This window comes from Balaenoptera ricei, chromosome 14, assembly GCF_028023285.1.
Source record: "Balaenoptera ricei isolate mBalRic1 chromosome 14, mBalRic1.hap2, whole genome shotgun sequence".
Taxonomy (NCBI): domain Eukaryota; kingdom Metazoa; phylum Chordata; class Mammalia; order Artiodactyla; family Balaenopteridae; genus Balaenoptera; species Balaenoptera ricei.
Genome location: NC_082652.1, coordinates 541,242 through 567,587, shown reverse-complemented (window position 1 = coordinate 567,587; position 26,346 = coordinate 541,242). Strand labels below are relative to the sequence as shown.

The 26,346-nt window shown below is 49.7% G+C and overlaps 1 protein-coding gene across 2 annotated transcripts in view; it reads right to left on the bottom strand.

Moving 5' to 3' along the window:
* The window catches only part of POLE (DNA polymerase epsilon, catalytic subunit), a 55,155-nt gene that overhangs the window by 1,611 nt on the left and 27,198 nt on the right, over nucleotides 1-26,346 (bottom strand). The window contains exons 25-48 of one of the 2 annotated variants that reach the window (XM_059894101.1): nucleotides 26,031-26,226; nucleotides 25,175-25,389; nucleotides 23,567-23,669; nucleotides 23,053-23,133; nucleotides 22,819-22,941; nucleotides 17,405-17,617; nucleotides 16,960-17,169; nucleotides 16,556-16,699; nucleotides 15,031-15,171; nucleotides 14,671-14,824; nucleotides 14,488-14,594; nucleotides 14,088-14,264; nucleotides 13,762-13,985; nucleotides 13,407-13,627; nucleotides 12,952-13,156; nucleotides 11,666-11,839; nucleotides 10,595-10,720; nucleotides 8,969-9,101; nucleotides 7,324-7,507; nucleotides 6,180-6,308; nucleotides 5,872-6,065; nucleotides 1,267-1,467; nucleotides 777-902; nucleotides 39-128 (exon numbers count right to left, since the gene is read on the bottom strand). In XM_059894101.1, coding sequence (XP_059750084.1) covers nucleotides 39-128; nucleotides 777-902; nucleotides 1,267-1,467; nucleotides 5,872-6,065; nucleotides 6,180-6,308; nucleotides 7,324-7,507; nucleotides 8,969-9,101; nucleotides 10,595-10,720; nucleotides 11,666-11,839; nucleotides 12,952-13,156; nucleotides 13,407-13,627; nucleotides 13,762-13,985; nucleotides 14,088-14,264; nucleotides 14,488-14,594; nucleotides 14,671-14,824; nucleotides 15,031-15,171; nucleotides 16,556-16,699; nucleotides 16,960-17,169; nucleotides 17,405-17,617; nucleotides 22,819-22,941; nucleotides 23,053-23,133; nucleotides 23,567-23,669; nucleotides 25,175-25,389; nucleotides 26,031-26,226 — 3,871 coding nt within the window. Of the gene's footprint in view, nucleotides 1-38; nucleotides 129-776; nucleotides 903-1,266; nucleotides 1,468-5,871; nucleotides 6,066-6,179; nucleotides 6,309-7,323; nucleotides 7,508-8,968; nucleotides 9,102-10,594; nucleotides 10,721-11,665; nucleotides 11,840-12,951; nucleotides 13,157-13,406; nucleotides 13,628-13,761; nucleotides 13,986-14,087; nucleotides 14,265-14,487; nucleotides 14,595-14,670; nucleotides 14,825-15,030; nucleotides 15,172-16,555; nucleotides 16,700-16,959; nucleotides 17,170-17,404; nucleotides 17,618-22,818; nucleotides 22,942-23,052; nucleotides 23,134-23,566; nucleotides 23,670-25,174; nucleotides 25,390-26,030; nucleotides 26,227-26,346 lie in introns of those variants that run through there. The other variant, XM_059894102.1, reaches the window with a different exon arrangement.

Sequence of the window (26,346 nt, the reverse complement as noted above, 5' to 3'; positions counted from 1 at the left end):
GAGGGGCAGCAGGGCTGGCTGTCCACGGGAGGCCCCACCTTGGTGTGGATGGTGAGGGAGAAGGCCCCGGCACAGCTACAGTACACGGCCATGTTGGTCTCCTTCACGCCCCGGCACTTCAGGCAGACCTGCGACGAGAAGCAGCCCCAGTCGGGAGCCTCCCCAGCCCAGGCCAGGGCTGGCCGGCCGCCTGGCACCGGACCGGCTTCCCTCCCCCATGGCCTTCACCTCAATTCTGAATAAAGTCTGAGACTTGATAATGGGCTTTATCCACACATGCCAACTGCTTCCCAACACCCTCCCTGTGGACACCCTACCCTTGACTCTTGAGTCTGGGGCTCCCCCATCCATCACACCAGGCACCAGCTGTTCCCTGCCTGGACCCCAACACCTTCCTCGGGTCTTGGTGAGACCACTCCTCCACCTAATGCTGAAAGCGTCCCTCTTTTGCTCACACACTGCCTGTTGGTTCCCTTTACTCTTACCATCACTTAGTTGTCCATCTCCCTCCACTAGAATAAAAAAGGTCCATGAAGCCAGCACTTGGCCCCTGTAGGTGCCCAACAGATGCTGTAGAAATGAATGAGTCACCTGGGCTCATGGACAAGGCCTGACCCAAGAGGTGGTTACCTTGGAGGACCAGGTAACGACGTTGAGACCTGTGTACACCTCTAGTTTCCCGTGGGTGAAAACTGCTTATCAACAGACCCTCCACCAACTGGAGGGGCGGTCGGGCTGGGTGCAAAAGAGCCCCAGCACCAGGCCCCGCTGCTCACCAGGTCCTGCAGGGTGAAGGCCATCAGTTTCTTCTGCAGGGCTTCCACCAGGGCCATCTCAATGACTGACGAGTCGTAGGCTACCTGACAGTTGGAGCAGAGCCACTGAGGCAGCACAGACCCATCCTAGGCAGAGAAGGAAAGGGACCAGGTCACCTTCCTCAGCCCCAGTACTGAGAAGGGATGGAAAGAGAAGAGGTCGTGGTGAGAACTGTGGTACCGCTTGCTCACAGCTCCAGGGCACACTCACATCACCACTGTCTTCACTTACGTGTTTACCAGGACAAGGTTCTGGCATGTGGCAGCTGAGTGGCTTGAAAAAGGGTGTTTGTTTCTAATTCACACCAAAGCTAGCTGGGGGCCCAGGAGGTGTAACCCAGAAAAGGTGGAGACTGGGGTCACTTGGGAGGGGGTACTGCAGGACCCCCTGATCCACTGACACCTGGATATTCTGACTTTACCAGCAAGGGGCCTGACGGAGCTGGCCCACCTGAGAGAAGGAGGGGTCTTTGCACAGGTCCAGGTCCCGGCAGAAGTTACAGCTGCGGCAGATGACCTCAGGGAGCACGTAGGAGCGGCAGGGGTCTCGGAACTGGGCCTCCTCCGAGAACTCGCCGACATCTACCAGGCGAAGCAGGTCTCGGTTTAGCTTGTTCACCTGGTTTGTGATGTTCGTGTCCAGAGACAGGACCTGCAGAGAACAGAGCCCACGTCAGGGACAGCTCCCGGGGCCTCCCTGCTGCTGTTTGGACCAGAAAACCCTGCAGCCAACTCTCTAAGCTACTGTTTCTCAGCGTCATCTCAACTCTTCCTGCCTCCTGTACATCAGTGATTCCCCGACTCGGGGCCATAAGAGTGGAGTGGAGGCCCTGCCCCCAGGCCTTGTGGTCTCTGTCAGCTCCGGGGAACTCTGGGACACACCGAAGTGTGCTCTACGTGTTCTCCTTACTGGCTCCTTCTTCCTCAATGACAGGCAGTCCTAAGTCTACCAGAGCTCTACAGTCTCACTGCAAAGGGGTTGACTTCAACCTTCCACGGTACAGGGGCTCCCAGGCCAGCGGAGAAACACCTCTGCAGCACACGGGTGTGTCAGTGCCCGCAGTGCTGGCACTGCAAGTCGCTCCTGCAGAGCCACAGGAGACTTGTTAACCCCCCATCTGTGAACAAGAGGAGACAGCACTGGCATGTTTCACTGGCCTCTCCCAGCCCTACAGCTCCTGTCCTAGCACAATGCCAAGAGCACAGAACCAAACACCACTTAGAAGACTTCTCTGGGAGGAGCGTTTATGGTCGATCTGAAACAAAGTGGGTGGATTTGCAAGCACACTTATAACGAGGATCGACAGCCTACTGGGCAGTATTGTTTAAAATATATACATTATACATGTCTTTTACATAGGGAGAACACTGGATGTAATTAAGAGACAGAAAAAAATGAAAGTGAATTTACCAAAACATTAAGGAAGAGGTAATGCTGATTCTACACAGTATCTTCCAGAAAACACAAGAGGAAGAACACTCCTAACTCATCTTGTGAGGCCAGTATCACCCTGATACCAACACCAGACAAAGACAGTACAAGACAACTACAGTAAAAAACTGTCACGCACACAGACTCAAATATCCTCAGCAAAATACCAGCAAATTGAACCCACTGATATCACGACCAAGTGGGATTTACCCCAGGAATGCAAGGCTGGATCAACATTTGAAAATCAGTGTAATTCACCATATCGAGACTAATGAATAAAACCAATATGATCATCTCAATTGATGCAGAAAAAGCCCTTAACAAAATCCAACATCCATTCATGATTAAAACTCTCAGGATGGGACTTCCCTGGTGGTGCAGTGGTTAAGACTCCATGCCTCTGATGCAGGGGGCGCAGGTTCGATCCCTGGTCAGGGAACTAGATCCCGCATGCAGCAATGAAGATCCGGCGTGCTGCAACTAAGACCCAGCACAGCCAAATTAAAAAAAAAAAAAAAAATCAGTGCCATTACAATAGCACCCAAACCATTAAAACCTGAGGTGCAAATATGTGCACTATTTTTATGCTGAAAGACCCAAAAACACTGATGAAAGAAATCAAAGACAACTTAAGTAAATGGAAAGATATAGTGGTTCATGAATTGGAAGCCTCAACATTAAGATATCAATTCTCCCTAAATTAATCCATAGACTCCAAACAACTCCAATCAACAATCCAAGAGGATTTTTTTTTTTTTGGTAGAAATTGATATGCTGATCTGAAATTTATAAGGAAAGGCAAAGGAACTAAAATAGTCAAAATAATTTTGAAAAAGAAGAATAAAGTTAAAGCATTCACACTACCTGGTTTCAAGACTTATTGATAAAGTTACAGAAATTTAGACAGTGTGGTATTGGAGAACAGATAGATATTCAGATTGATGGAGACCCAGAAACAGACCCACACACATATATATGGCCAATTAAGTTTTGAAAAAAGCACAAACATATTTAAATGGAGAAAGGCTAGTTTTTTCAACAAATAATGCTGGAATAACTGGATATGTTTATGCAGAATATGAACCTCAATTTATAACATGCACATTGCACAAAAATTAACTCAAAATGAATCACAGACTAAATATAAAACCTAAAACTATAAAACTTCTAGAAGAAAACATAAGAGAAAAACTTTGTGACCTTGGTTAAAGCAAAGATTTCTCAGATATGACACCAAAAGCTCAACCCTTAAAAAGTGACAAATTAGATAAAAGTTAAGATCCTCTGCTCATTAAAAAATGGAATTTTGAAAAGGCAAGCCAAATTCTGGGAGGAAAGACTTGGAAATCACAGATCTGATAAAGGACTTATACACGGAATATATGAAGAACCCTCAAAACTCAACAATAAGAAAAACAACCCTGGGACTTCCCTGGTGGTGCAGTGGTTAAGAATCTGCCTGCCAATGCAGGCGACACGGGTTCGAGCCCTGGCCCGGGAAGATCCCACATGCCGCGGAGCAACTAAGCCTGTGAGCCACAACTACTGAGCCCGCGTGCTGCAACTAATGAAGCCCACGCACCTAGAACCCGTGCTCGGCAACAAGAGAAGCCACCGCAATGAGAAGCCCGTGCACCGCATCGAAGCGTAGCCCCCACTTGCCGCAACTAGAGAAAGCCCGTGCGCAGCAACGAAGATGCAAAGCAGCCAAAAATAAATAAATATAAATAAATTTATAAGATAAAAATACAAATAAATAAATATATTAAAAAAAAAAAAAAAGAAAAACAACCCTGATTCACTTTGCTGTACACCTGAAACTAACACAGCATTGTAAATCAACTATACTCCAATAAAAATTATTTTAAAAAGAAACAATTTTTAATAATGGGCAAAAGATCTGGACATTTCACCAGAAACACATGGAGAGTAAACAAGCACATGAATAAAATCTCCACATCATTAGCATTAGGGAAATGCAAGTTAAAACCATAATAATATACCACTACACACCTATTTGGACAGATAAAATCTTGAAAATCAACACCACCAAGCTCTAGCGGGTTGTGGAGCAGCTGGACCGTAGCTCGACACCGCTGACAAGGATGCAAAACGGGGCCACTTCAGAAACAAGCGCGACATGACACAGCCAGTCCCCTGCTAGGTTTCCACCAAGAGAAATGAAACTTATGTTCACCCAAAACCTTCTCTATGAGAATGTTTACAGCAGCTTTACCAACAGTCACCAAAAACGTGAAAACCACCTGAATGTCCTTCAACCGGGGAACTGCGGTTCTCCCACACAACCAGGGAGCAAGACTCAGCGATGGAAAGGAACGAAGCACTGAGACAAGCAACACCATGGAGGAGCCCCAGGGGCACTTTGCTGACCGAAGGAAGTCAGACCTAAAAGGCTACATAACCAACCATTCCACTTGTGTGACATTCTGGAAGAGGTCACAACACAGGGACAGAAGACAGATTGGCGGTTCCAGGGGTGCAGGCGAGAGGAGTTGAGCCCAAGGGGAAGCACGGGGGAGCTCTCCAGGGTGGTGACCGTTTTGTACCGGCTGCTGATGGCCAGCCCTATCCATCTGTGAAAACTCGAACAACTGCACTGCACGGAGAGTGACTTTTACTGCATGCAACTTTCAAAAAGTAAATAAACATAGGGACAGACAGATCAGAGCGTGCCAGGGGTGGGGGACTCTGGTTCTGTACCCTGAATGCGTGATTGGGTACCTCACGGAATGCACACTAAAATAGTGAATTTTCCTGTATGTAAATTATACTTGTTCTTTTAAATATGTATTTATTTCTTTACTTGGCTGCGCCAGGTCTTAGTTGTGGCACGTGGGATCTAGTTCCCTGACCAGGTACTGAATCCCGGCCCCCTGCACTGGGAGGGCAGAGTCTTAGCCACTGGACCACCAAGGAAGTCCCTGTAAATTATACTTCAATAAAAATAAAACTTAAAAATTCTGAAGTCTACCAAGGAATTAAAATGGTACACTAAACCATTTCTTCACCACAATCAGAAATCATTTGATCACTGTGAAACTGTGATTTGCTGGGAGGTAACTTAATGGACAGTAAAATGCTCCTTAAGGGATGACGCCGGCTGGGTCCTCATCCGGTGATATTATGCCATCGTTTGATGCAGCCTGCCTTTCCCAGAAAGGCATTTAGCGTCCGATCAAGCTCTCCTCTTAGGTTGCACAGCAGCCCGGACGTTTTGGGAGCCCTTTCCAGCTCCTAGTCGGGCCCAGCAGCCCCACGGGACTCATGAGCACCTGCCGATCCACTACTCACCCTTCACCAGCACCGCCAGGTCACCCCTCCCCAGGGTCTCTGCATCCCCTCTGCCCACGGCCAGGCCCTCTTACCCCAGTGGTCTCATTCTCAGCCCCAGGCCCCATCAGAGGGCCTTCCTCACCTGCCCCGCCCCTGAGCCCACCTCTCAGGCACCTGTGCTCTCTGAGCTCACCTGTCCCTCACTGACTCGTGCCCCCTCAGTGGAGTGAGGACAGAGGTCTTTCCCACAGCGGCTGCATGGAGTGGGTGCAGTGGGTGTTTCTGGAAGAAAGGAGTGACCTGCACACAAGTCAATGGGGGTGTCCTCACCTTGCACACATATTTGATGAACTCCAGAGCAGGGTTATTGAGCAGCAGGTGAGAACCGGGGAGGACAGGAAACATTTCTGAGAGCTCAGTCGAGTTCCGAGAGCCTGTGACTTTCTTCTGGATCTTCTGTGTGATGGTGAAGAAGTTCTGAGTCAGTTCGTTCGCCACATAATCTTGTGAGAAGGTGATCATCCCTGGGAAGAGAAGCGACACGATGCCTGCTCCCTATTTCGCACGGCGACAGGGACACCGAGGGAAGGACCCCTGAGGAGCACACAGTGGTGGCCTCCCGCGGCAAGGGCGCTCACCGGGAAGGGCTCCGGCCTCCCCCTGGGCCTCCTGGGAGAGCTGGCTGGCCCCCCTCCTCACGGGGGTGCTGCCCGGGGCGCCGCGCCTCAGCTCCTCCTTCATGCTGTGGTACACGGCCACGATGTACGCTGCAGAGAGAGGGCAGGCTCAGGCCACCGGCCCTGAGCGTCGGCACTGCCGCCAACATCCCAGAATCCGGGGGCACCCTGTGGCTAGTCACACTGCCGCCCAGACTGGCTGAAATGTCATTATTAGCGATGATTCTATTTGCTGCACTAAGATGAGCCAAAGTCAATCAGAGAAATGGGGAAAAGCAGGGCGTTCGCTGACGCCCAAGCTCAGGCAACACGCGTCAGCCTTCACACTGGACGGCGAGACAGAGGGCTCGCCTCGACCCCCAGGCACAGCACGCTTCTCCAAAGGCTCCACCAGGCCCACACATTCCAGAAGAGAACTTAACAAAGCGAAGGGCTCAAAGACAAGTCGACAAAATATAAATATAAAATATAAATATAAAATAACCACAACGGAACTACCTCTGTCGCTATATACGTGGGTGCACCTATATCTACGTCTATGCGCCTGCTGAGAATTTAATTTATGATGCTCTTCATCAACTGTTCTAATGATTAGCTCTGAATTATAATGGGTGTTTAATGTACACACTTCGTTTACACATCAAGCTAAATAACTTGATTTGTAACACTAAACCTTTTTTTTTTTCTTTTAAAAAACTTTTGTTGGAGTATAGTTGATTTACAATGTTGTGTTACTAACACTAAACCTTTAGACCCAAATGAAATACAGGAGTTTCTTACACCATAAGTTGAGCCTCAAGGACCAGCCAGCGGGACAGTCGATTCACGAAGTGTCTAAGCTTTTCTACTTGGGGTTTACCTCGATCACTCTCTGTGCGCATGCACAAACCTCGGGGGCAGGGCCACGAAGCCTCCGTGACGCCCCGGGGAGGGCAGCCGTCCTCACGGCGAGGTTCTGCGAGGGGCCGAGGGTCCCCTCTCCCCTCTCACAGCGCTGGGCAGCTAGGGCACCCCTCAGGGGCCCCCGACTCTGGGCGTGCTCCCACCAGGGCCACGTTATTCCCACTGCGTGGCTCAGACGCTATGGCGAGTGTGGAAGACTCACCTGAAACGATCATGAGGAAGTAGCTCTGGCAGGAGGCTGCCTGCGGCAGGAACTGCAGGATGTTCCAGTTGTTTTCCAGCAGGTCCTCGACGTCCAGCTCCTGTGCGCCTCCCTCCTCCTCTCCCTCCTCAGGCTCCTCCTCAGACTCCTCCCCCTCCGCTCTGCCCTCTTCGGGGGAGTCTTGCTGGGACACAGAGACAACCCCAGTCACGTCTGCGCTCAGCAGCACCGCCCGGCGGGTGCGCTGTTCGCCCCCTGAGCCCAGGTGAGATTCCTGCAGGACGGCTTTAAGAATAAGGTCATTTATGGAACGTGCCTGGTGCACAGAAGCACTCAGTACACAGCTGACTGCTACTCTCGTTTGCTCTTTCAGAGGATTCACTTTAAAATTATTCAACTCCCGCCTCCCAGGAAGGGCAGAATGTTCACCATCTGAGCTCTGACGGCCGCCATCCTTCAGAGCACCAGCCACCACTGCCTTCCCTTGATTCGTCTACATGGCCTGCACTTCCTTCTCTCCCATCGTGGTCTCAGTGGCCCTCCCAACCCCAGCACCAAGCGCAGCCTCTGTTTCCTATCTGCTCCCAGCAGCACGGCTCCTTCCTTCTGGGGCCGCTCTCCCTTTGAAGCCTGAGGCCCCATCCCCCAGTTCCCCTACCCACTGGCGGCTTCCTCCATGGGGACCTGCCCTGGGGGGACTCAGGCCTCTCAACCCCCGCTCACCCCCAGGTGTTCTCAGCAGCTGGGATGACCCCAAGTTCCCACCCCCAGCCCCTCCCCAGACGCCCCTGCCACCACCCGACCTCTGCATCTCCACCTTGTGTACGTCAAGCAAACGGCGGGCTCGGCAAACACCAGATGCCACAGCCAAGCACAGCTCCCCTCTCCCCACACTCGCTCTCCTGCCCCGTCCATCGGGGCTCACACACCCAAGCACAGGCCCACACACAACCTACTCGCCCAGACATCGCCCACCCCTGTGCCCCCGGGCGTCACCCCACATTCATTCCGCTGGCCCGTCCACTCCACCTGCAGTGCCCACCGGAGTCCTTCTCCCTGACTCCACCCCGCCCCACATCCTCCCCTGGGCCGACACTAACCGGGCTCCTCTCAGACCTTGACCTCCTGTGGTGCGGTCCACTCAGGATCCAAGTGGAAGTCAGGCCCTGACACTCCCCCACTCAGAATCTCCCCGTCACTAAAAGCCAAGTGTCCATTGCAGCCCTCGGGCCCAAGTGGCCTGGCCCCGGCCAGCTCTCTGCCCACACCTGTGACCACTGTCTCTGCCCGTCCCGTAACTCACGGCAGCCTTACACTGCAGTTCCGTCACCCCGTCAGAGGACTCCTCGACCTCCCCATCCAAATCGGCCCCTCGCCCGTGGCTCACTATCTCTACCCTGCTTTTTGTTTTCTCCGAGCCCTAACCATTGCTGACACTGGCGTCTACATCTACTTGCTTGCTTGTTCGTGATCTTTGCCCTCACAGACTCCATGAGAGCAAGGACTACATGACCGGGGCCTGGCACCTAGAACCGTGCCTGGCACTCGGCCTGTCACCCCCAAGTGTGCACTGAAGGGGCCAATGTGGACCCCTAAAGTTGCTTCAGATTCCAACCTCTGCTCTCTAAGACTGGTTACCTCTTACCTGTCCACAGTGAATACTAGATGGAACATTTCCTTTGATTCCACCATAGTTAGAGGGATCCATCCAGAGAAGAAATTCCCAGCATCGAGAGAAAGAAATTGTCAAAGAATGGAAGATCTCTTTAGAATGGATGCTAAAAAAAAGCAAAACAGAAATTGCTTAAATGAAATCAATAGTTTTCCCCTTTTTCCCCACTTTCCTTCTTTTATTATGTTTAACCCTCTACTTACTTAAAAATGGATATAAAGTAGATTCACATTTTATCATCCCTCAAACTTTCTAGGGAAAACGATAAACATAATACTAAGGAGACGTCTGCATCTAGCCAGGAGGGGAAACAGGGACCAGTGTTGAGGGGATGAGAGGCGAGAGCGGCACAGAGGGAACCCCGCATTCAGCAGAGCATGGATCACACGCAAGTGTGAGAAAACCACACCAGGCCTGGGGTGCTTGCTTCCCGCCGCTGTCAGAACCTCGTAACTCAGAGGCACGTGCAGCTGTGCTCACAAAGTCTTGCTTCAACAGTGGGAATAATGAGCCCTAGACTAAACACTGCTCTGGCTCTGCCTATACGTCTCAAAAAACGCCCCAAAGGATCAAACTGTTTCCAAGTAACAACATAAAGCTCAAGAATATTTACAGGAATGCAAAAGCACCCAACGGACAAGCCAAGATTCTTAATGTCTGGCATCCCATCCTATATCACCAGGTGTGCAAAGAAGCAGAGAAACACAACACATAATAAGGAGAAGAATTTACCAACTGAAGACAAATCAGAGCTGACAGAGACGTAATAACGAGCAGAACAGGAATTAAAAGTGTTATTAGGGGCTTCCCTGGTGGTGCAGTGGTTAAGAATCCGCCTGCCAATGCAGGGGACAAGGGTTCAAGCCCTGGTCCGGGAAGTTCCCACATGCCGTGGAGCAACAAAGCCCGTGCGCCACAACTACTAAGCCTGTGCTCTAGAACCTGCGAGCCACAACAACGGAAGCCCGCGTGCCTAGAGCCCATGCTCTGCAACAAGAAAAGCCAACGCAATGAGAAGCCCACGCACCGCAACGAAGAGTAGCCCCCTCTCGCCGCAACTAGAGAAAGTACGCACGCAGCAAGGAAGACCCAACGCAGCCAGAAAAAATAAATAAATAAAATTAATTAATTAAAACAAAAACAAAACAAAAAAACCTGTTATTAGAACAGTATCGCATGTGTTAAAATAAACCAGAGGGAAGACTGAACATGTTAAGTAGACTCTAGAGATGTATAAGACCCAAACCAAGCTTCTAGAGATAAAAACTGTCAGTGTGAAATGAAAAATATACTAGATGGGATTAATGGCTGATTAAACACGCAGAAGATCAGTGAATTTAAAGATATAACAACAGAAATTATCCAAAAAGAAACACAAAGAGGAAAAAAAAGACTTTCAAAAAAGATCCATCTGCAATTCTATGCCCAGCAAAAATATCCTTCAAAAACGAAGGTGAAATAAAGGCTTTTTCAGATACCCAAAGGCAGAAAGCATTCGTTACCAACAGAGCCATGCTACGAGACACGTTAAGGCTGTCAGCAGCAGGTGAATGGGTCAGATAAGACACAGATGAACGAAGGGTGCAGGAATGCTGACACCTGTTGGTGATGTACTCCACGTAGGCAAGGGCGTCCTCCACCCGCCGCTTCTTGGTGCACAGGATGATGCGGTTGAAGTTGGCGTAGACGACTGATGACCCCAGGCGCTTGAACTCAGCAATGAGCCTGCAGACCAAGTTCAGAATCAACGGTCAAGACACCAGAGAAGACCAGAAGACACTGTGAGAAAAAAGCTGATCGTCCTGAAGCAGAAAACATACTTAGAACCCAGAAGCAACAAAGAACAAAAGAGGTCTGCATCGCAAAACCCTACTGTAAACAAAACCAAAGACAAAGACTGAGGAAAAAGTGTGCAACTCACATCACAGAAAAATAGCTGATTTTTATCTAGAAAGAACTCATACAAATTAATGAGGGGAAAAAAACCCCCAAATCTACAGAAAAATGGGCAAAGGATATGAAAAGGAAGTCCAATTTCATTCATAATAAGGATTGCATATTAAGGGTATACCAAGAGAGCATTTTATCCCATCTGGTTGGCAATAATACCCACCACGGCGGCGTGGCTTGGAGTGGGGACATGCATTCCCAATCATCGCTAATAGCACAATCAACTGTACGACCTTTACAGGGAGCTCTCTGACAATATTGATCAAATTGGTGTTCACCCATCTGGATTTACCTGATAATATCGATCAGACCTGCAACAGCGTTACTTCCTGGAGACTATTCTACAGACATGTTTGCGTGACCTCATCATGTACAAGGCCACTCCATGGTTGGTCACTGTGACAGCAAAAGTTGTGGAAGCAGCCTAAATGTCCATTAGCGTGTACGTCCACACACAGCTCTCTAAGATCTACTGCTAACGAAGGCAAGCGAGGTGCAGAACAGTAAGCACAGTGTACAATGACTTACGAAAAAGCAACAAAGACTATGCATCGCACAGCGTGTCTCTGGAAGCTGCGATGGCAGCTAAGCTCTTCCTGGGACCCATCTGATCGCTATGGTTCAAGTGGGCTCTTGATCCCAGAGGTGCTGACTGCCATCTTTCTGGTTTGGGGACTGAGGGATCAGCACAGCCCGGAGAAGGCCACGGGCGGCACTCACTGCAAGAAGAGCTTCTTCATCATGCTGTGCAGCGTGCGGTGCAGGGTGGGGTCGTGGAGCAGCGAGGACGGGGACCGGAGCCAGCGGTAGAAGTGCATCACCTGGTTGTCGGCGTAGATGTTGCGGTACTGCGTGATCTCCTTCACCCAGCCCACCACCATGCTCTTCAGGATCCTGCAGGAGGGGTTCAGAGGGCGCCCCCCTCTGTTGCTGGCACCAGCTCTTCCCTGTTCTGCTGTCACCTTTGCCCCCTCCCTTCTCACTGTTCAGATCCATTCCTCGGCCCTCCGTGACTCATCTGCACCCCTCAACACCACCACACTCAACACAACCTTTCAAGTCTTCCCTACGGCTGGTGCCAGGACAGAGCTGAGAAGACGGGGGGTGCCCTTCAAGAAGGCACCTCACCTGCTGGGAGAACCAGGAGCAGACTCACCACAGAGACCCACAGGGCCCTCCTCCCTTGGGCCAGTCAGGGGCCTAACGATCTGCTTCGCCACGACTGCCCTGGTTGCGTCGCCCCAGATGGCTCGAAGCCATCCCCTCCCCAAGGCGGCTCTGCTGCCGCCACCTCTCGGGACACAGCTGGCCGCTTCTCTGCCCAGCAGCCCTTGGCCCTGACCACACCACGTGCCTTCTGGCCCCCGGCCTGCAGCCCACTACCTCCAGTTCTGCCCGCCTTCTGTGAGACGGCAACAGGAGTGGCGGTTGGAGAAAACAGTTCTTGAGTCGCAAGACTTGCTCCTGAGCACCAACCCTTCCCCTCAACTGCAGTACGACCGCAAGCACGGGGCCTCGGTTTCCTCATCTCTACAACGGGCCACAGTCATATCACCTGGTGGGCTGTGGAGAGCACATGTGCTCCCTGCCCGTGTCACCACTGCAATTCGCACCCCCTTCTGTGTGGCTTAACCCACTGTGCATCCCGCAGCAGATACTCGATAAACACCCGCACCCCAAGTAAACTGGCGATTTCCTGCAGGCACGCCTCTGGCCACAGGAAGGGGGCCAGAACGCAGCACCCGGAACTGTCAACCCATACCTGGAGGGCAGCAAAAGACCCATGAGCAGAGGAAGGAGCCTGGCCCTATGCTGGTTTCTGGAAAGGCGGAGGGAAGCCCCAGTGACACTGTCTTAGCTCTTAGTTTCCGAAACAAGGACAGAAGATAAAAGGATTTCTACTGCTCCTTCTAGAACCCAAACTGTTGCTCGGCCTTTGGAGAGGAGAGGGCACTAGAAGAACAAAAGGTCAGGTGATGTTCTCAGGGTCGCAAGCCCCTGGGTACCTGAAGGTGCTGGAGCAGAGGGCCGTCTCGTCGTAGCTGGCGGGAGCGCTGGCAGCCTGATTGCCCGTGATCATGTCCTCCAGGGAGGCCTGCTGGATCACATCAAAGCTGATGCCCATGCTGTCGGCGCCCTCCATGTCATTGACGTGGTGAGACTGCAGGATGGTGTTGACAGCCAGGTTCTGAATGTCCAGCTCCACGCACACTGCACACAGACACCACCGCTTGTGCACTGACCCCTCCTGGGTGCGGGGCCCGACCCCAGCAAGCACTATCTCAGAAAAATCCCTGCTGCTGCTGCTGGGGGCGGCCAACTGCAGAGCACACACCCGCAGAGCCCTGCAGGCTCGGCTCCCAGGCTCCCGGCCCAACAGGGCTGTGCGTTCCCACCAGTGCAGAACGGCAACAAGCGGCAGGGACAGCAGCCCAGGCCCCCGAGTGCCTCACCCACCCACCTGTGGAGTAACAGCCTGAACTGTTGATCTCCACAGGAGCTTGGTCATCGAACTCCATGACGAGGCGGTTGTCGTCAGCCTCCTTCCCGCCCAGGTCAGGGCGTGACGTGGAAGACAGCCAGAGCAGGTGGTTGTGGCGCTGGAGACGGCGGGCAAAGAAGAGGTCGGAGCCAAAGGTAGAGATGTCCTCTGGCAGATTCCCAACGGGGACGTGGAAGTACCTGCAGGGGCACGGGGTCAGCCAGCCCCAGGAGGGGACAACGACCGGGGAGGCGGGGAAGGCCGACTTGCCACCAGAGACCCGTGAGGCCAGCGACAATCAAGATGGCCAGGGACACCCCTCCACTCGGCTCACCTGCTCATCTCGAAGGCCTGTGACAGGCAAGTGTCCAGGTTGAGGTAGTGCCGGATCATGCGCCGGGCTCCGTGGCGCTGCCAATCCAGGACCCCGTAGCTGACCTTGTCAGCCACACGGACAGGCACGACCGGGAATTCCTCCAAGACGGGAACTTCGCCAGCCAGCCTCTGCAGCTCCCAGTTGGACTGAACGGCGATGAGTGTGGGCCCACGGCGCTCCTCCTGGGCGCGGGGAAGGAAATGGCTAGGTGGGCCCGGCCCGGGGGAGGGAGGGAGGGAAGGAGGGAGGGCGCTCCCACGGCGCGGGACCCCGACGGCACGCACTTTGTAGGCCAGCAGGAAGCGCTGGATGGCTCTGCAGATGACCTTCATGTCTGTTTCAGCCCGAACCTCAAAAGTGTGTTTGCTGGGGGGCAGGAGCTCGGGGCCCACTTTCTCCAGCAGGAGGCTGTGCTCGGCTGAGTACAGGGCACTGAGGCTGGGCATCTGGTTGCTTCGCACCTAGACAAACAAGGGCTGGGTCGGCACCTCTCCCCACAGGGAAGGAGGGGGGCAGCCCTGAGTGGACACGGGTGGCCGGGCTACCTCTGCGGATCCACTTCTAATTCCTGGGCAAAGGCTTTTGGAAACAAGGCAGCAGTGGGGGCAGGGGTGCGAGAGTTTCGTGCCCAGGGATATGCTCCTCCCCCAGCGAGGCTCGCCCACAGCCTGGCCCGGAACTCACGGTATCCAACACAAACACAGACGCCTTGCGCTGTGCGGGCACGAAGATGCCGAAGAGAGCTTTGTGGCCCTGCGCGTGGTGATACAGGTAGATGTGGCGGATGCTCCCTGCAGGAAGACATGGCCTGTCACCCTGAGATGAGCAGGAGGCGGGCCAAGCAAGGGCGGCTGGCACATGCCATACCTGGTTCCAGGTAGCTGAACTGGGCCAGAGAGCGCATCTCCAGGTGCTCAAGAGCGAAGGTTTCTGCTTCCCAGCCTGAGTGATGCCTCACCAACTGTTTATTGACCACACACACACAGCCCAGCTGCACCAGGGCCCGAAACAATAACGGAACCTGGAAGTGGGGCAGACAGGGTGGTGTGAGTGCTGATGGGGAAGGACACAGGCCCCTGGTCATCTTCGGCAGACATGCTGCTGAAATTCACTGTGTCCGTGGAGTCCACAGCCAATGCTGCTAGCCTGTCCATGCCTCTGTGGGGTTTGTTTCCCTCTATTCCGTCCGGATAGATCCTTGCACAGTGCAGCTGGGAAAACAGTTACCTGAGTCTCGTACACGCCCTCGATGTCCGGTGCCGCCAGCTCAGTGTTGATCTCGTTGATGTGCTCTTGGTACATGTCCTCTGGCACCGAGTACTCATAGAGATTGTAGACCACGTTGGAGCGAGGAAGGACCCGATTCACCTGGTGACACAATATGGCGATGACCTCACCCCACAACTAAGTGGTAATGTGTGCTACAATGCACAGGCAAACACATGTGCACACACTCTTACAGACATGCCTCGTTTAAACAGGCCTAGAACCTCTGGGGCCCACAACCATGGAGTAAACCCCTACAGCCCATCCCTCCCAATGAGTAAAACGAAAAGGTCTGGGGCATGACTTCAAGAAGCTGCCTGAGGCTTCTAAAAAGCAGACAAGCTCCCAGACTGTGAGGGGCAGGTGTTCCCGCTTTATTTTCCTCTTTTCTCTCCTGGGTTTAACCTTAAGGGTGCAGGAAGCAAAAACCGCGAGAGAAGCCATGTCTTCCTGGACAGAAGACTAGGAAAGGAGCTGCAGCCAGAGAGTGTGGGAATCCTGGCGAGGAGGGAGCAGGAGAGGGGTGCCCAAGGGGAAAGATATCCTACAAGGAAGGATGTTCTCCTGCAAACTCACATCATATCACATCCAAGAAAGCTACGGAATTCCAGACCATCTGTTCTCTGCTGCCCAGCACCCTCCCTGTCCTCTTTCTAGATCCACATTCTGCTGAATCTTCTGGTCGGAATCGAGTTTCACCTTCTCCAGAAGCCTCCTGTCTAGTTGCCAGTTACCAATACTCAAATCTCATCTCCTCAACTAGACATCAACCTGTTAATCAGTTCCTAGCACCCAACCAAGAAACGTGCTCATTTGCTCAGTGAATGAGCTCTGGGTGGAGCTAACTGGGAGCTCGGCCTCTGAAGACACCACAGCTGAGAGGAGGACCACCGGCTGTAGGATTCCATGTATGTGAAACGTCCACAAGAGGCTAATCTAGAGGTAGAATGTGGACCCGTGCTTACTGAGGGCTGGGAGAGGGGAGAGACTGCTAAGGGGCCCGGGGTTTCTTTGGGGGTGGTGAAAACGTACTAAGATTGACTGTGGCGATGGCTGCATAACTCTGTGAATACACTAAAAGCCAATGACTCGTACACTTTAGCTGCGTGGCCTGTATGGCCTACGAATTAGGCCCCAGTGAAGCTGTTGACAGCCGAAGAGCCGGTGGAGACGGAGCCTGCAGCCTCTGACTGACAGCCCGCAGGCCTCTCCCTGCCGCGTGGGCGTCAGATGCAAGAGGACGGCGCAGCAAGGACAGACACCCACAGCTTCCGTCGCTGAGCATTCACCTGGCGCTTCACAGCATCGTTTCCATCAGTTTTTACAGCATCCCAGGAAGGTTCTCAGGGACGGAGGCTCCAGAACACCTCGCTCAAGGCCACAAAGCCCACTAGGCCTTTATGTGGCCTCCTCCACAGTGGAGACACCCTCAGAGGCTGAGCAGACAGCTGACCTCAGTGATCAGCAACACACCTGCCCCCCGTACCTTCCGATAGGAAGGGCCCTCCTCCGCTTTGGCCACCCGCTGGTTCACGTAGAATACCCGGGGAATATTCAGCTTGATGCAATACAGGTCACTGCTGATGACAGCCCACAGCCTGAACAAGCCAGCCTGGCTGGTCTCGCTGATCTGAAAGGAAACACAGGTCGCACAACAGTGCGTGTCTCACTGTGTCACAGAAGGCACTCAATGCTTGTGGACAGGCCATCTCCCAGGTGGCCTCCAGCACCAGGCCCCATCACAGAGGCACAAAGGTGAAGCCCTGCCCTTCCTGCTCCATTCCAGACCAGGTCCCCAGGATCGTGAGCCGTCCAGATACCCCTTCCTTCCCATAAGCCGTGCTCCTGCCCTCAGGGGTGTCCCGTCCTCCCACTGATAGCTGTCCGCACTTGCACAATCTGCCACGGAAGGTCCAGAATGCTGCGAGCAGTTCTTCGAAAGAAGCCCCCCAGCCCTGTGGAGGGCCCCTCGCGGATGGTCCCAGGCCTCGGTGCACCTTCTGCCCCCTCCAGACGCCGCCTCTTCTTGTGAGCAAGGCGCTGTCGAGCTTGTAGCTGCCACTTCTTCTTGTGGAACTGGAGCCAGACCAGCCACTCTTCCTGGGATAGGTCAAGAGGAGGAGGCGGGAAATACAGCTGAGCACGAGTGAAACAGAAACACCCTTCCACAGCAACTAACCCTCGCAGCCCCCAAGCACTCTGTAACAACTGGGTACATCTTGCCCATCTGCTCAGGGGTCAAGCCCCAGTTCAGGGCCCAGACCCTGCAGGGAGACAGCTCATCACAGGTCAGGCCTGACCCGCGTCCCTGCTCCCTCCCCCTGAGGATTCTTGCCTGGGTGGTTCCAAGCCCCGGAGGCTGCCCCAAGATCTCCTGCCAGGGCACCATCAGCTCCAGGTCCTGCGACTCCTCCTGGCTCTCCCAGCGGCTACGCCTCCTCTTGGTGGCAATGGGCACTGCCGAGCGGAGCGGCTTCACAAGGCCGAAGTCCTCCATGTCGGGGGCGCTGAGGCTCTGGGCACCTTCTGAAGCTTGCGCCACGCCCACCTGCAGAGATCCAAAGGAGCCTTAGAACAGCTCTCTCTAGAAATCCACCGTAAGTGCACCTCTGAATAAGGTAAAATACTTGTATGCAAACATATTCATTTACAGACTAATCTATTTTTAAACTTTTAAGAGTGAAAAGGTCAGACAGAAAATGTCACTCAGGTACCACCATTATGAAGTGAATGTTTACATTTTTCTGTGCTTGCTCCAGAACTCTCTCCTCTTCATAAGAAATAAAATACTGCAAAGAATAGGTCAAAGCCCCCTGTTTCTCCCTCCCAGCCAAGCGCAGTGCCTACCACTCCCCACACATTTTGAACTTTTATTCCGTACCTATAAACCCATATACCGTTACTTTAAGCTGCCGTTTTATATGAACAGAGACACACGGTACACATCCTACTGCAACTTGTTTTACTCAATAACATATTTTTGAAATTGATCCCTATTGATACATGTAGACATTGTCCATTCATTCTAACTGTAGGATATTCCATTATGCAAATAAATCAGCTTACCTATCCATGACATTCTAAAATGAAGAATGGTTAATTTCTACTCTTTCAGAACTAGAAACTGGGTTTGTCAACAACCATCCTTCCACATGCTGCCTGAAGACCTTGTGTTCACACTCCCACCAGAAATACAGATAAGCTATTTCCCCACGTGTGCTAATAGTTGGTGTCACCATACTCATTTTTTGGTGTGACGTGGTATCTAAATATTTCAGTTTTCATTTACCTGACAGTGGGGTTGACCCTGGGGCAGTCAGTCTTCTAAAATGGCCCTGATGACCCCACCTCCAGCTGTTCATGCCCCTGTATGACTCCCTCCTGAGTGTGGGCTGGACCCAGTGACCTGCCTCTAGTGAACAGATTACAACGAAAGTGACAGGATGTCATTCTGAGATTAGATTATAAAATACAGTGACCTCTGAACTGCTGGCACTCTCTCTGGCTCTTATCCAGTGCTTGCTCTGAAGTCAGCTGCCAGGCTGTGAGCTGCCCTCTGGAGAGGTCCATGGAGCAAGGAAATGAGGACGGCTCCACTAGTGAATCCTGCCACCAGCTACCAGAGTGAAGCACCTCCTTCCCCAGTTGCTGGGGAAACCTTCAGATGAGACCACAGTCCCGATGACACCTGAGTGTAGTCTGTGGGAGACCCTGAGCCAGGGGACCTTGATAAGCTGTCCCCAGATTCCAGAACCACAGGCCACAGAAGTGCAAGATAATAACACACCTGTGGGACTTCCCTGGTGGCACAGTGGTTAAGAATCCACCTGCCAATGCAGAGGACATGGGTTCAATTCCTAGTCCAGGAAGATCACACATGCTGCAGGGCAACTAAGCCCGTGCGCCACAACTACTGAGCCTGAGCTCTAGAGCCCGTGAGCTGCAACTACTGAGCCTGCGTGCTTTAGAGCCGGCGCACTGCAACCACTACTGAAACCCACGCGCTCTGGGGCCTGCGTGCCGCAACAAGAGAAGCCACTGCAATGAGAAGCCTGCACACTGCAACGAAGAGTAGCGCCCTCACTCGACGCGACTAGAAAAAGCCCGTACGCAGCAACGAAGACCCGGCACAGCCAAAAACAAAAAAAACAAAAAAAACACCTGTGTTATTTAAGCTGCTATGTTCTCGGATTACTTGCTACATAGCAACAGAAAAACAATATACATGCTTATGGACCATTTCTAACTTCCATACATTCCGATTATCTTCTTTCAATTATGACTTGTCTATGGTGACTTCTGTGCTATAAAAGTGTGTGTTTTTTTCACTTTTTATTATAAAAATTACAAAAGTAATGAATACCCATGTTCTTATAACTCAGATTCAATAAACACCAACGTTCTGCCATTCTTGTTTCAGACTACAGAAAATTTACATTTTAATTAATTGAATTTATCTGTCTTTCCCTTTGTGATCTGTTTTTTATGCATGCCTTAAGAAGCTCTTTCTACCTCAGCATCATAAAGATAGCCTCCTGTGTTTTTTTCTAAACAGTTGTTTTCTTTTGCAATTTAGATCTGTATTTGGAATTTGTTTTCATACTCAGTGTGAGATAGCTACTTACCTCTTGAAATATGAAAAAACATTTCCCCCAGTATCATTTATTGAATAAGCACTCCGTTCTCCTTAATAATGTATAACGCTACCTCTGTGATAGACCAAGCTCCCATATGTATTTGGATGTGTTTCTAGGGTCCCTGTTAGTGCTACTGCTGTATGGTCTTGCCTTAATAAGACTTTCTTGTGTGTCTTGTTACATACTAAGACAAGCTTCCTCTTGTTAATCTTCAAAATTGTTTTTGTTTTTCTTATATTTGTTCTTCATATGAATTTTAGGCTTAGACTTTCAAGTTCCATCAAAAAACTCTTTGCAGGACTTCCCTGGTGGTCCAGTGGTTAAGAATCCGCCTTCCACTGCAGGGGGCGCAGGTTCAATACCTGGTTGGGGAATTAAGATCCTGCATGCCGGCCTTCCCTGGTGGCGCAGCGGTTAAGGATCCGCCTGCCAATGCAGGGGACATGGGTTTGAGCCCTGGTCTGGGAAGATCCCACATGCCACGGAGCAACTAAGCCCATGTGCCACAACTACTGAGCCTGCGCTCTAGAGTCTGAGAGCCACAACTACTGAGCCCACATGCCACAACTACTGAAGACCGCACGCCTAGAGCCCATGTTCTGCAACAAGAGAAGCCACTGCAATGAGAAGCCCACACACTGCAATGAAGAGTAGCCCCCGCTCGCTGCAACTAAAGAAAGCCTGCGCACAGCAACAAAGACCCAACACAGCCAAAAATAAACAAAAATTTTAAAAAATCCTAATTGTTTCTAGTATAAGATAAAGCTACAGATTTTTATATATCAGCTTTGTATCTAATGATCTTGCTGAAATGTCTTATTAGTTAAAACAATTCCTGGGTTTCCTTAAATTTTGTGTTAACAATTATATCACCTGCAAATGATGAGTTTTATGCCTTTCTATCCTTAAAATTTAACTTCTTTTCCTTGTTGAATTATGCTGGCCAGGACTTCCAAACAATTTTGAATAGAAGTGATGGTAACAGGCATCCGTTTCCTGTTCCTCAACTTTAATGATTCTAACGTGCCATTAAATACGATGTGTGCTGTTTAGTTCCGACAGAGACTTTATCAGAGAAACATCTCATCTTTTATGATTTTGCCTGCTCAAAGTTTTATCATGAACAGACATTACAGTTTATCAAATGTTCTTTCTTGCCTCTATTGGAAATGATCCCATAAGTCTTCTCTTTTGATGATGATGAACAGATTTTTCCTAAAATTAACTGACTTAGCAGATTTCTAAAGTTAACACCTGCCATTCCTTGCATAAGCCCTACTTGTACACAATGTTACTGTTTTATACAGTGCAATATTTAGTTTGTTACTATTTTTGTACCTGTCGTTTGTAACTGCCAATGGCCTATAACACTCCTTCCTTTTCCTGGCCTGTCAGTTTGTTACCAAGGTAACAAGTGTTATCAAGATTACCAAATGAGCTAAGGACCCTCTTTTTTTATTCTCTGGAATAATTTGTTTAAAAAGTTCGGTAAAATCCCTCTGAGAAACCATTTGGGTCCAGTGTTTGTTTCTTTCTAATTATGATTCATTTTGTAATGGTTAAAGTTCTATTCAGTTTTTCTATGTTTTCTTAGGTTAATTTGAATAATTCTTCTAGGATACTATCCATTCCATCTAAGTTTTCCAATTGTTTAGGAAAGGTAACTACTTATTTATTTATTTTCAGGCTTTATTATATCTGCAATGATAATCTGTTTTCATTAAAACAAAACCTGAAATACCTATCTTGACAAAGATTTGTCTATTTCGTAAGTCTTTTCAAAGATCAAGGTTTCGGTTTTACTGTTTGTTCATTCATTGCTGCTCTTGCCTTTATAACTTCTTTCTACTTTCTTGGTTTACTCTACTGTTTTCGAATTTTTCAGCTACAAGCTTACTTAATTTTCTACTGGTTTTTCTTTTCTATTATACGCATTTAAATAGATTATGTGTTATTTGTAGTCCTCTTTAGCTGCATACTACAAATTTTGATAGTATTTTCATTCAGTAAGTATTTCTAATTTCCATTGTGACTTCTTTGATCCATGAGTTACTTATAACTGTATTTCTTTTTAGTTTCCAAACAATATGGTCTGTATATAAATTATTTGGAATCTGTTGCAATGCACTTTGCAGCATACAGACAGTCTTATTTTGGGTGTTCTTGAAAAGAATGTGTATTCTTTAATTACTGGGTGCAAGGTTCTATTTGTTAACTAAATCTAGTTAGCTACTAAATCTAGTTAGCAATTGTGTCATTCCAACCGTGCACATTTTTACTAGTTTTTGGTCTGCTCGATCTATCAATTGAGAGAGATGTGTTAAAATCCCAAACTCATTAGATGTCAATTTCTTCTACTTAGGTAATTTTTACATTATTTAATTTGAAACTAAACTATTAGAATTGTTATATATTTCTAGTGAATTGTGACTTTCAGTATTATTTAATACCATCCTTATCCCTACTAATACTTTTTGGCCTAAATATTTTTTGTCTGACATTAATATAGCTACATCAGCTTTGTTTTGGTTAATATTTACCTGATATATGTTTTTTCATCCTTTTAATCATTTTGAGACCTTTTAAGTATAGCTCTTATAAATAAGATACAGTTAGACTGTAAAAATTCAATCTGAGAATCTGGTTTTTAGCAGGTGAGTTTGTATACTGCTCTGGTTTAAAGCTCACTTTTCATTTTCAGCACCTCAGAATTTTCTTCTTGCTCTTCTGATTTTAGCTATGCTTTTCATTACACTGTCTTCAGTATTTTTTAGAGTTTCTAACAGATTTTTTTTTTACAGTTTAGACAACTGAGGTCTCAAGGTACTGAGTCTAATTAGTACACCCTCCATTTACACGTAAGAGTTCTTCACCCTAAACTGATGATTCACAACATTTCTTATCTCAAAAGAAGAACATTGGGAGGAATTAAAGGATAAAGTATCAATGTGTACATTTTTGGAAAGAAAAAAAACATTGTAAATGCTTGAATGGAAAGAAGCATCCAAAATTATGGACAGCAGTGTGGAGACTTTGGTGCCCTGTGTGCCCATGGGACACTGCCCAGCACCAACTGTCACAGCCTCTGTTGCCCTGGGCCAGGCCCCATTACCTGTCTCTTGCCCTCAAGGACGAAGAGCTCACTGATCTTCTTCTGCTTGTAGACATCATTCTTCTCCAGCAGTTTTTTGTGCAGCCAGTCAGGGTGCTTGACACGTGGTACTGGGTTCTTCACCTACATGAAGGAGACATCGATCACCTGTCTGAGGTTGTTAGTCTGGGCCAGGCCCAGGTTTCTGCGGCCTTCAGGTCACACTGGGCCTGCTGCACCAGTTCCCAAGCTCACCTGCTGCAGAGCCGCGGGGATCGTGATGATCTTCTGGATGGCGCTGCCCAGCCGCTCGATGTAGTAGTCCCAGTCCAGAACCTGAGCACGCAGGGAGCCAGCGACAACCGGGCGTATGAGAGAAACGCAGCAGCAGCAGCATGCTTCGCGTACCTTATTTAACCCGCTTAGAAATTCTAAGAGAAAAGGTCCCATTTCGCAGAGGAGGAAACTGAAGTGGAGAGGGTACACGACTCTCCCAGGATCAGAGCTAGTAGGGGGCCGAGCCAGCACTAGAACCCTGTGCCAGACCCCAAGCCGTAGTCCATCCAAGAGCACAGTTAAAAGGGCCTCCCCAGCATTTAGCTTCTCCAGTTTTGCCCTAAAATGTAACTATTTCCTCATTCATTACATAACAGAAAGGAGGAAATCAAGAGTGAAGTCTCCAGACAAAAAGGAGACCTGAGTCAGGGATACTCTGCCCTGTCTAGTTTTCCTCCTAAACTTCTGAGAGTAGGAAAAAACCAGCACTCACTGTCCGAATATCAAAGTCTTGAAGGGAAGAGCTCTTAAGCCATTTCCGGAGAAAGTGTTTCCTCACCGTGGGCTCTGCCTGGAAAATGGCGAGTGGAATGGCCCTGGGCGAGAAGAGACACAAAACTCACCAGTGTGAAAATCTCCCTAAACCCGGTCATAGCACTTATCAAGTACATACATATTCTACATGGAAATAAGTTATTATGACCTACTTTGTAACCTGTTTTTATTTATTGTAGTTATTTGTATAAACTATACCTATACCTGATGTTTATCATACTTAATAACTAAACAATACTTCATCATATTAAAATACCACGGTTTAATGTACAATCCCCTACCATTGGCCATCTGGTCTGTGTTTGGCCACTGTTAACAGAGCTATTTATAAGTGTCCTTACATAAATTATACATTCATGTGCATGTATGTAATTAAACACTTAAAAAACTGTTATTCATTGGGTAAAATATTAGAGAGCCCACCTGTTCACCTGAAAATGAAGCCAGTTTTCACATCATTAACAAACCAATAGGGCAACTGTCACTACCCCTCTTTCTTTCATTGGAGGAAGTATTTGTTATTGTGAAATATCATGAAGAAACTTAGAAAGAATACAACAGACACCTGTGCACCCACCACCTAGTCCTATCAAACTGGCCCTGCCATTTTTATTTCATGGATGAAAAAATAAAAGATGACGATGAAGTCCCCACTGTAGCTCTCCTGACCCTCCTCATATAGAAGTAAACACAATATTTTTCTTGGTGTTTATCAATCCCATGCATGCTTCATAGAACTATTTTGTGTACCCATAAAAAAATGAGTACTTTCCATGTGTGTAAACTTAAACAGGTGGAAGTACACTGTGTCACCCTGCAGTCTGCTTTTCTTGCTCTATCAGTGATGTAACATGTAGCTGTGATTCAATCATCCCAACTCGAAAAGTGCAGCATCAGTCTCCTCGGGGGTGTGAGTGATCTGGAGTCCTGTCCTAAACCTGAAATGGACCTTGTGATGGGGCCCATCGTAGCAGACCCTCCAAGACATCCCCACTCCCCTATGCCTGACTGAGAGGGTGCTCTCAGTCTGGTCCCCCAAGAATCCAGATTCTCTGGGCTCCAGGTGGACGGGCTCACCACGCCCTCTCAGGGGTCCCACCAGGGCCCCAGAAAGCCTTCCTGTCATCTGATCTGCAGGGGGTCCGAGGCCCAGTTCCTCCCTCTTCTAAATCCTGACTATCCCTGCACTGTTTTTTGTTTTAAATATTTATTTATTTTTGGCTGCATCAGGTCTTAGTTGCGGCACAGGGGATCTTTTGTTGTGGCGCGCAGGCTCTACAGCGCACGGGCTCAGTAGCTGCGGCGCATGGGCTTAGTTGCCCCACGGCATGTGGGATCTTAGTTCCTCGACCAGGGATCGAACCCGCGTCCCCTGCACTGGAAGGCAGATTCTTAACCACTAGACCACCAGGGAAATCCCTCCCTGTACTGTTTAAGGAAGCTCATCTCTCTATGGAAGGAGAGAGGTTCCACAACAGATGCAGGTTTTCAATGTGAGCATATGAGACCCTTAAGGAATTCCTTCCTTAATACCGGACACCCTTACCTCTCTGTGACCGGAGACCCCTCAGGCTTCCGGGAGATGATGTAGCGGCAGCTCAGCCCTGCATCCTTCACCATCTGATCTCCCAGGAACTCAGCCAGGCGCTTGGCCGTGCTGATGGATGTAGACTTCTGCTCCCCATAATCTTCCAGCTTCCGAGACATGGAACGGTTCTCAGAGATCAGCTCGAACAGCTCAGAATCAGGCATGTTAGCTGCCTGGAGAAAGAGGCAATGGGCAAAATGTCATGCAGAAGGCAGGGAGCACCACCGAAAGGCCACCCGAGACTTTCCTCCAGGTGAGAGTCTGCGTTTCCCTAGCCTGACGAGCTGAAGGCAGCAGTGTAACAGGGCTGTCTCATACCAGCGTACAGCAACACTTACACCACACACAAAACCGTACCTTCTGTTTTATTAAACTGTGCAGAAAAACATCGAGACGTTTATTGAGCTATTAGCATGAAGACTGCAGAAAAAGAGAAAAGACAGAGAATTGATTTTTCTCCTAAAAGGAGAAGAAAGATGGGGAAAGGAGGAACCAGGAGGGAGAAGAGGCACGGGCCAGCTGGACAGCAGCTGGACCAACTGAGGAGCCAGCAGCTTTCTTCAGCGATGAGGAGTCCAAGGGGCCTATCTGAGGACCAACAGCTTACAACTCGTTCATTATCATGCTATTTGTTTCCTTCACAGAATTCTGTCACTGGATATAGAAGTTAAGGGGGGATTCTGAGAGGCCTTGGAACTAAGGAAGTCGTGGGATTCCATCAGAATTATTAGCCTAGAGTTCACCTGTCACCTTGCTCACCAGGACCCTCTCTGACTGCAGGACCCTCAGAGCCAGGTGAGGAGGGTGGCCTTACCTTGCTGTACAGCACGTCCAGCCAGTAATCAGCCACCTTGGCAACAGAGCCATACACCTCCTCTAGGGTACTGCCTTTAAGGAAGGCCTCGAATACTGAGGACTGGAAGATTTTAATCAGCTGCAGCTCCCCACGGCGTTTGACCTCGAAGCCCTTGAGCTCAGCCAGGGAACCATCCTCGTTGAATACGGCATACCTAGAAACACAGGCAAGCATGGCAGAGAAGGAGAGCCTGGGATGCTGGCTGCTTCTCCTCGCCCTCTGCCTTCCTCCTTCTCTTTCTTACCCTCCCCTCTAGCATCCAGCAAGCAGCAAA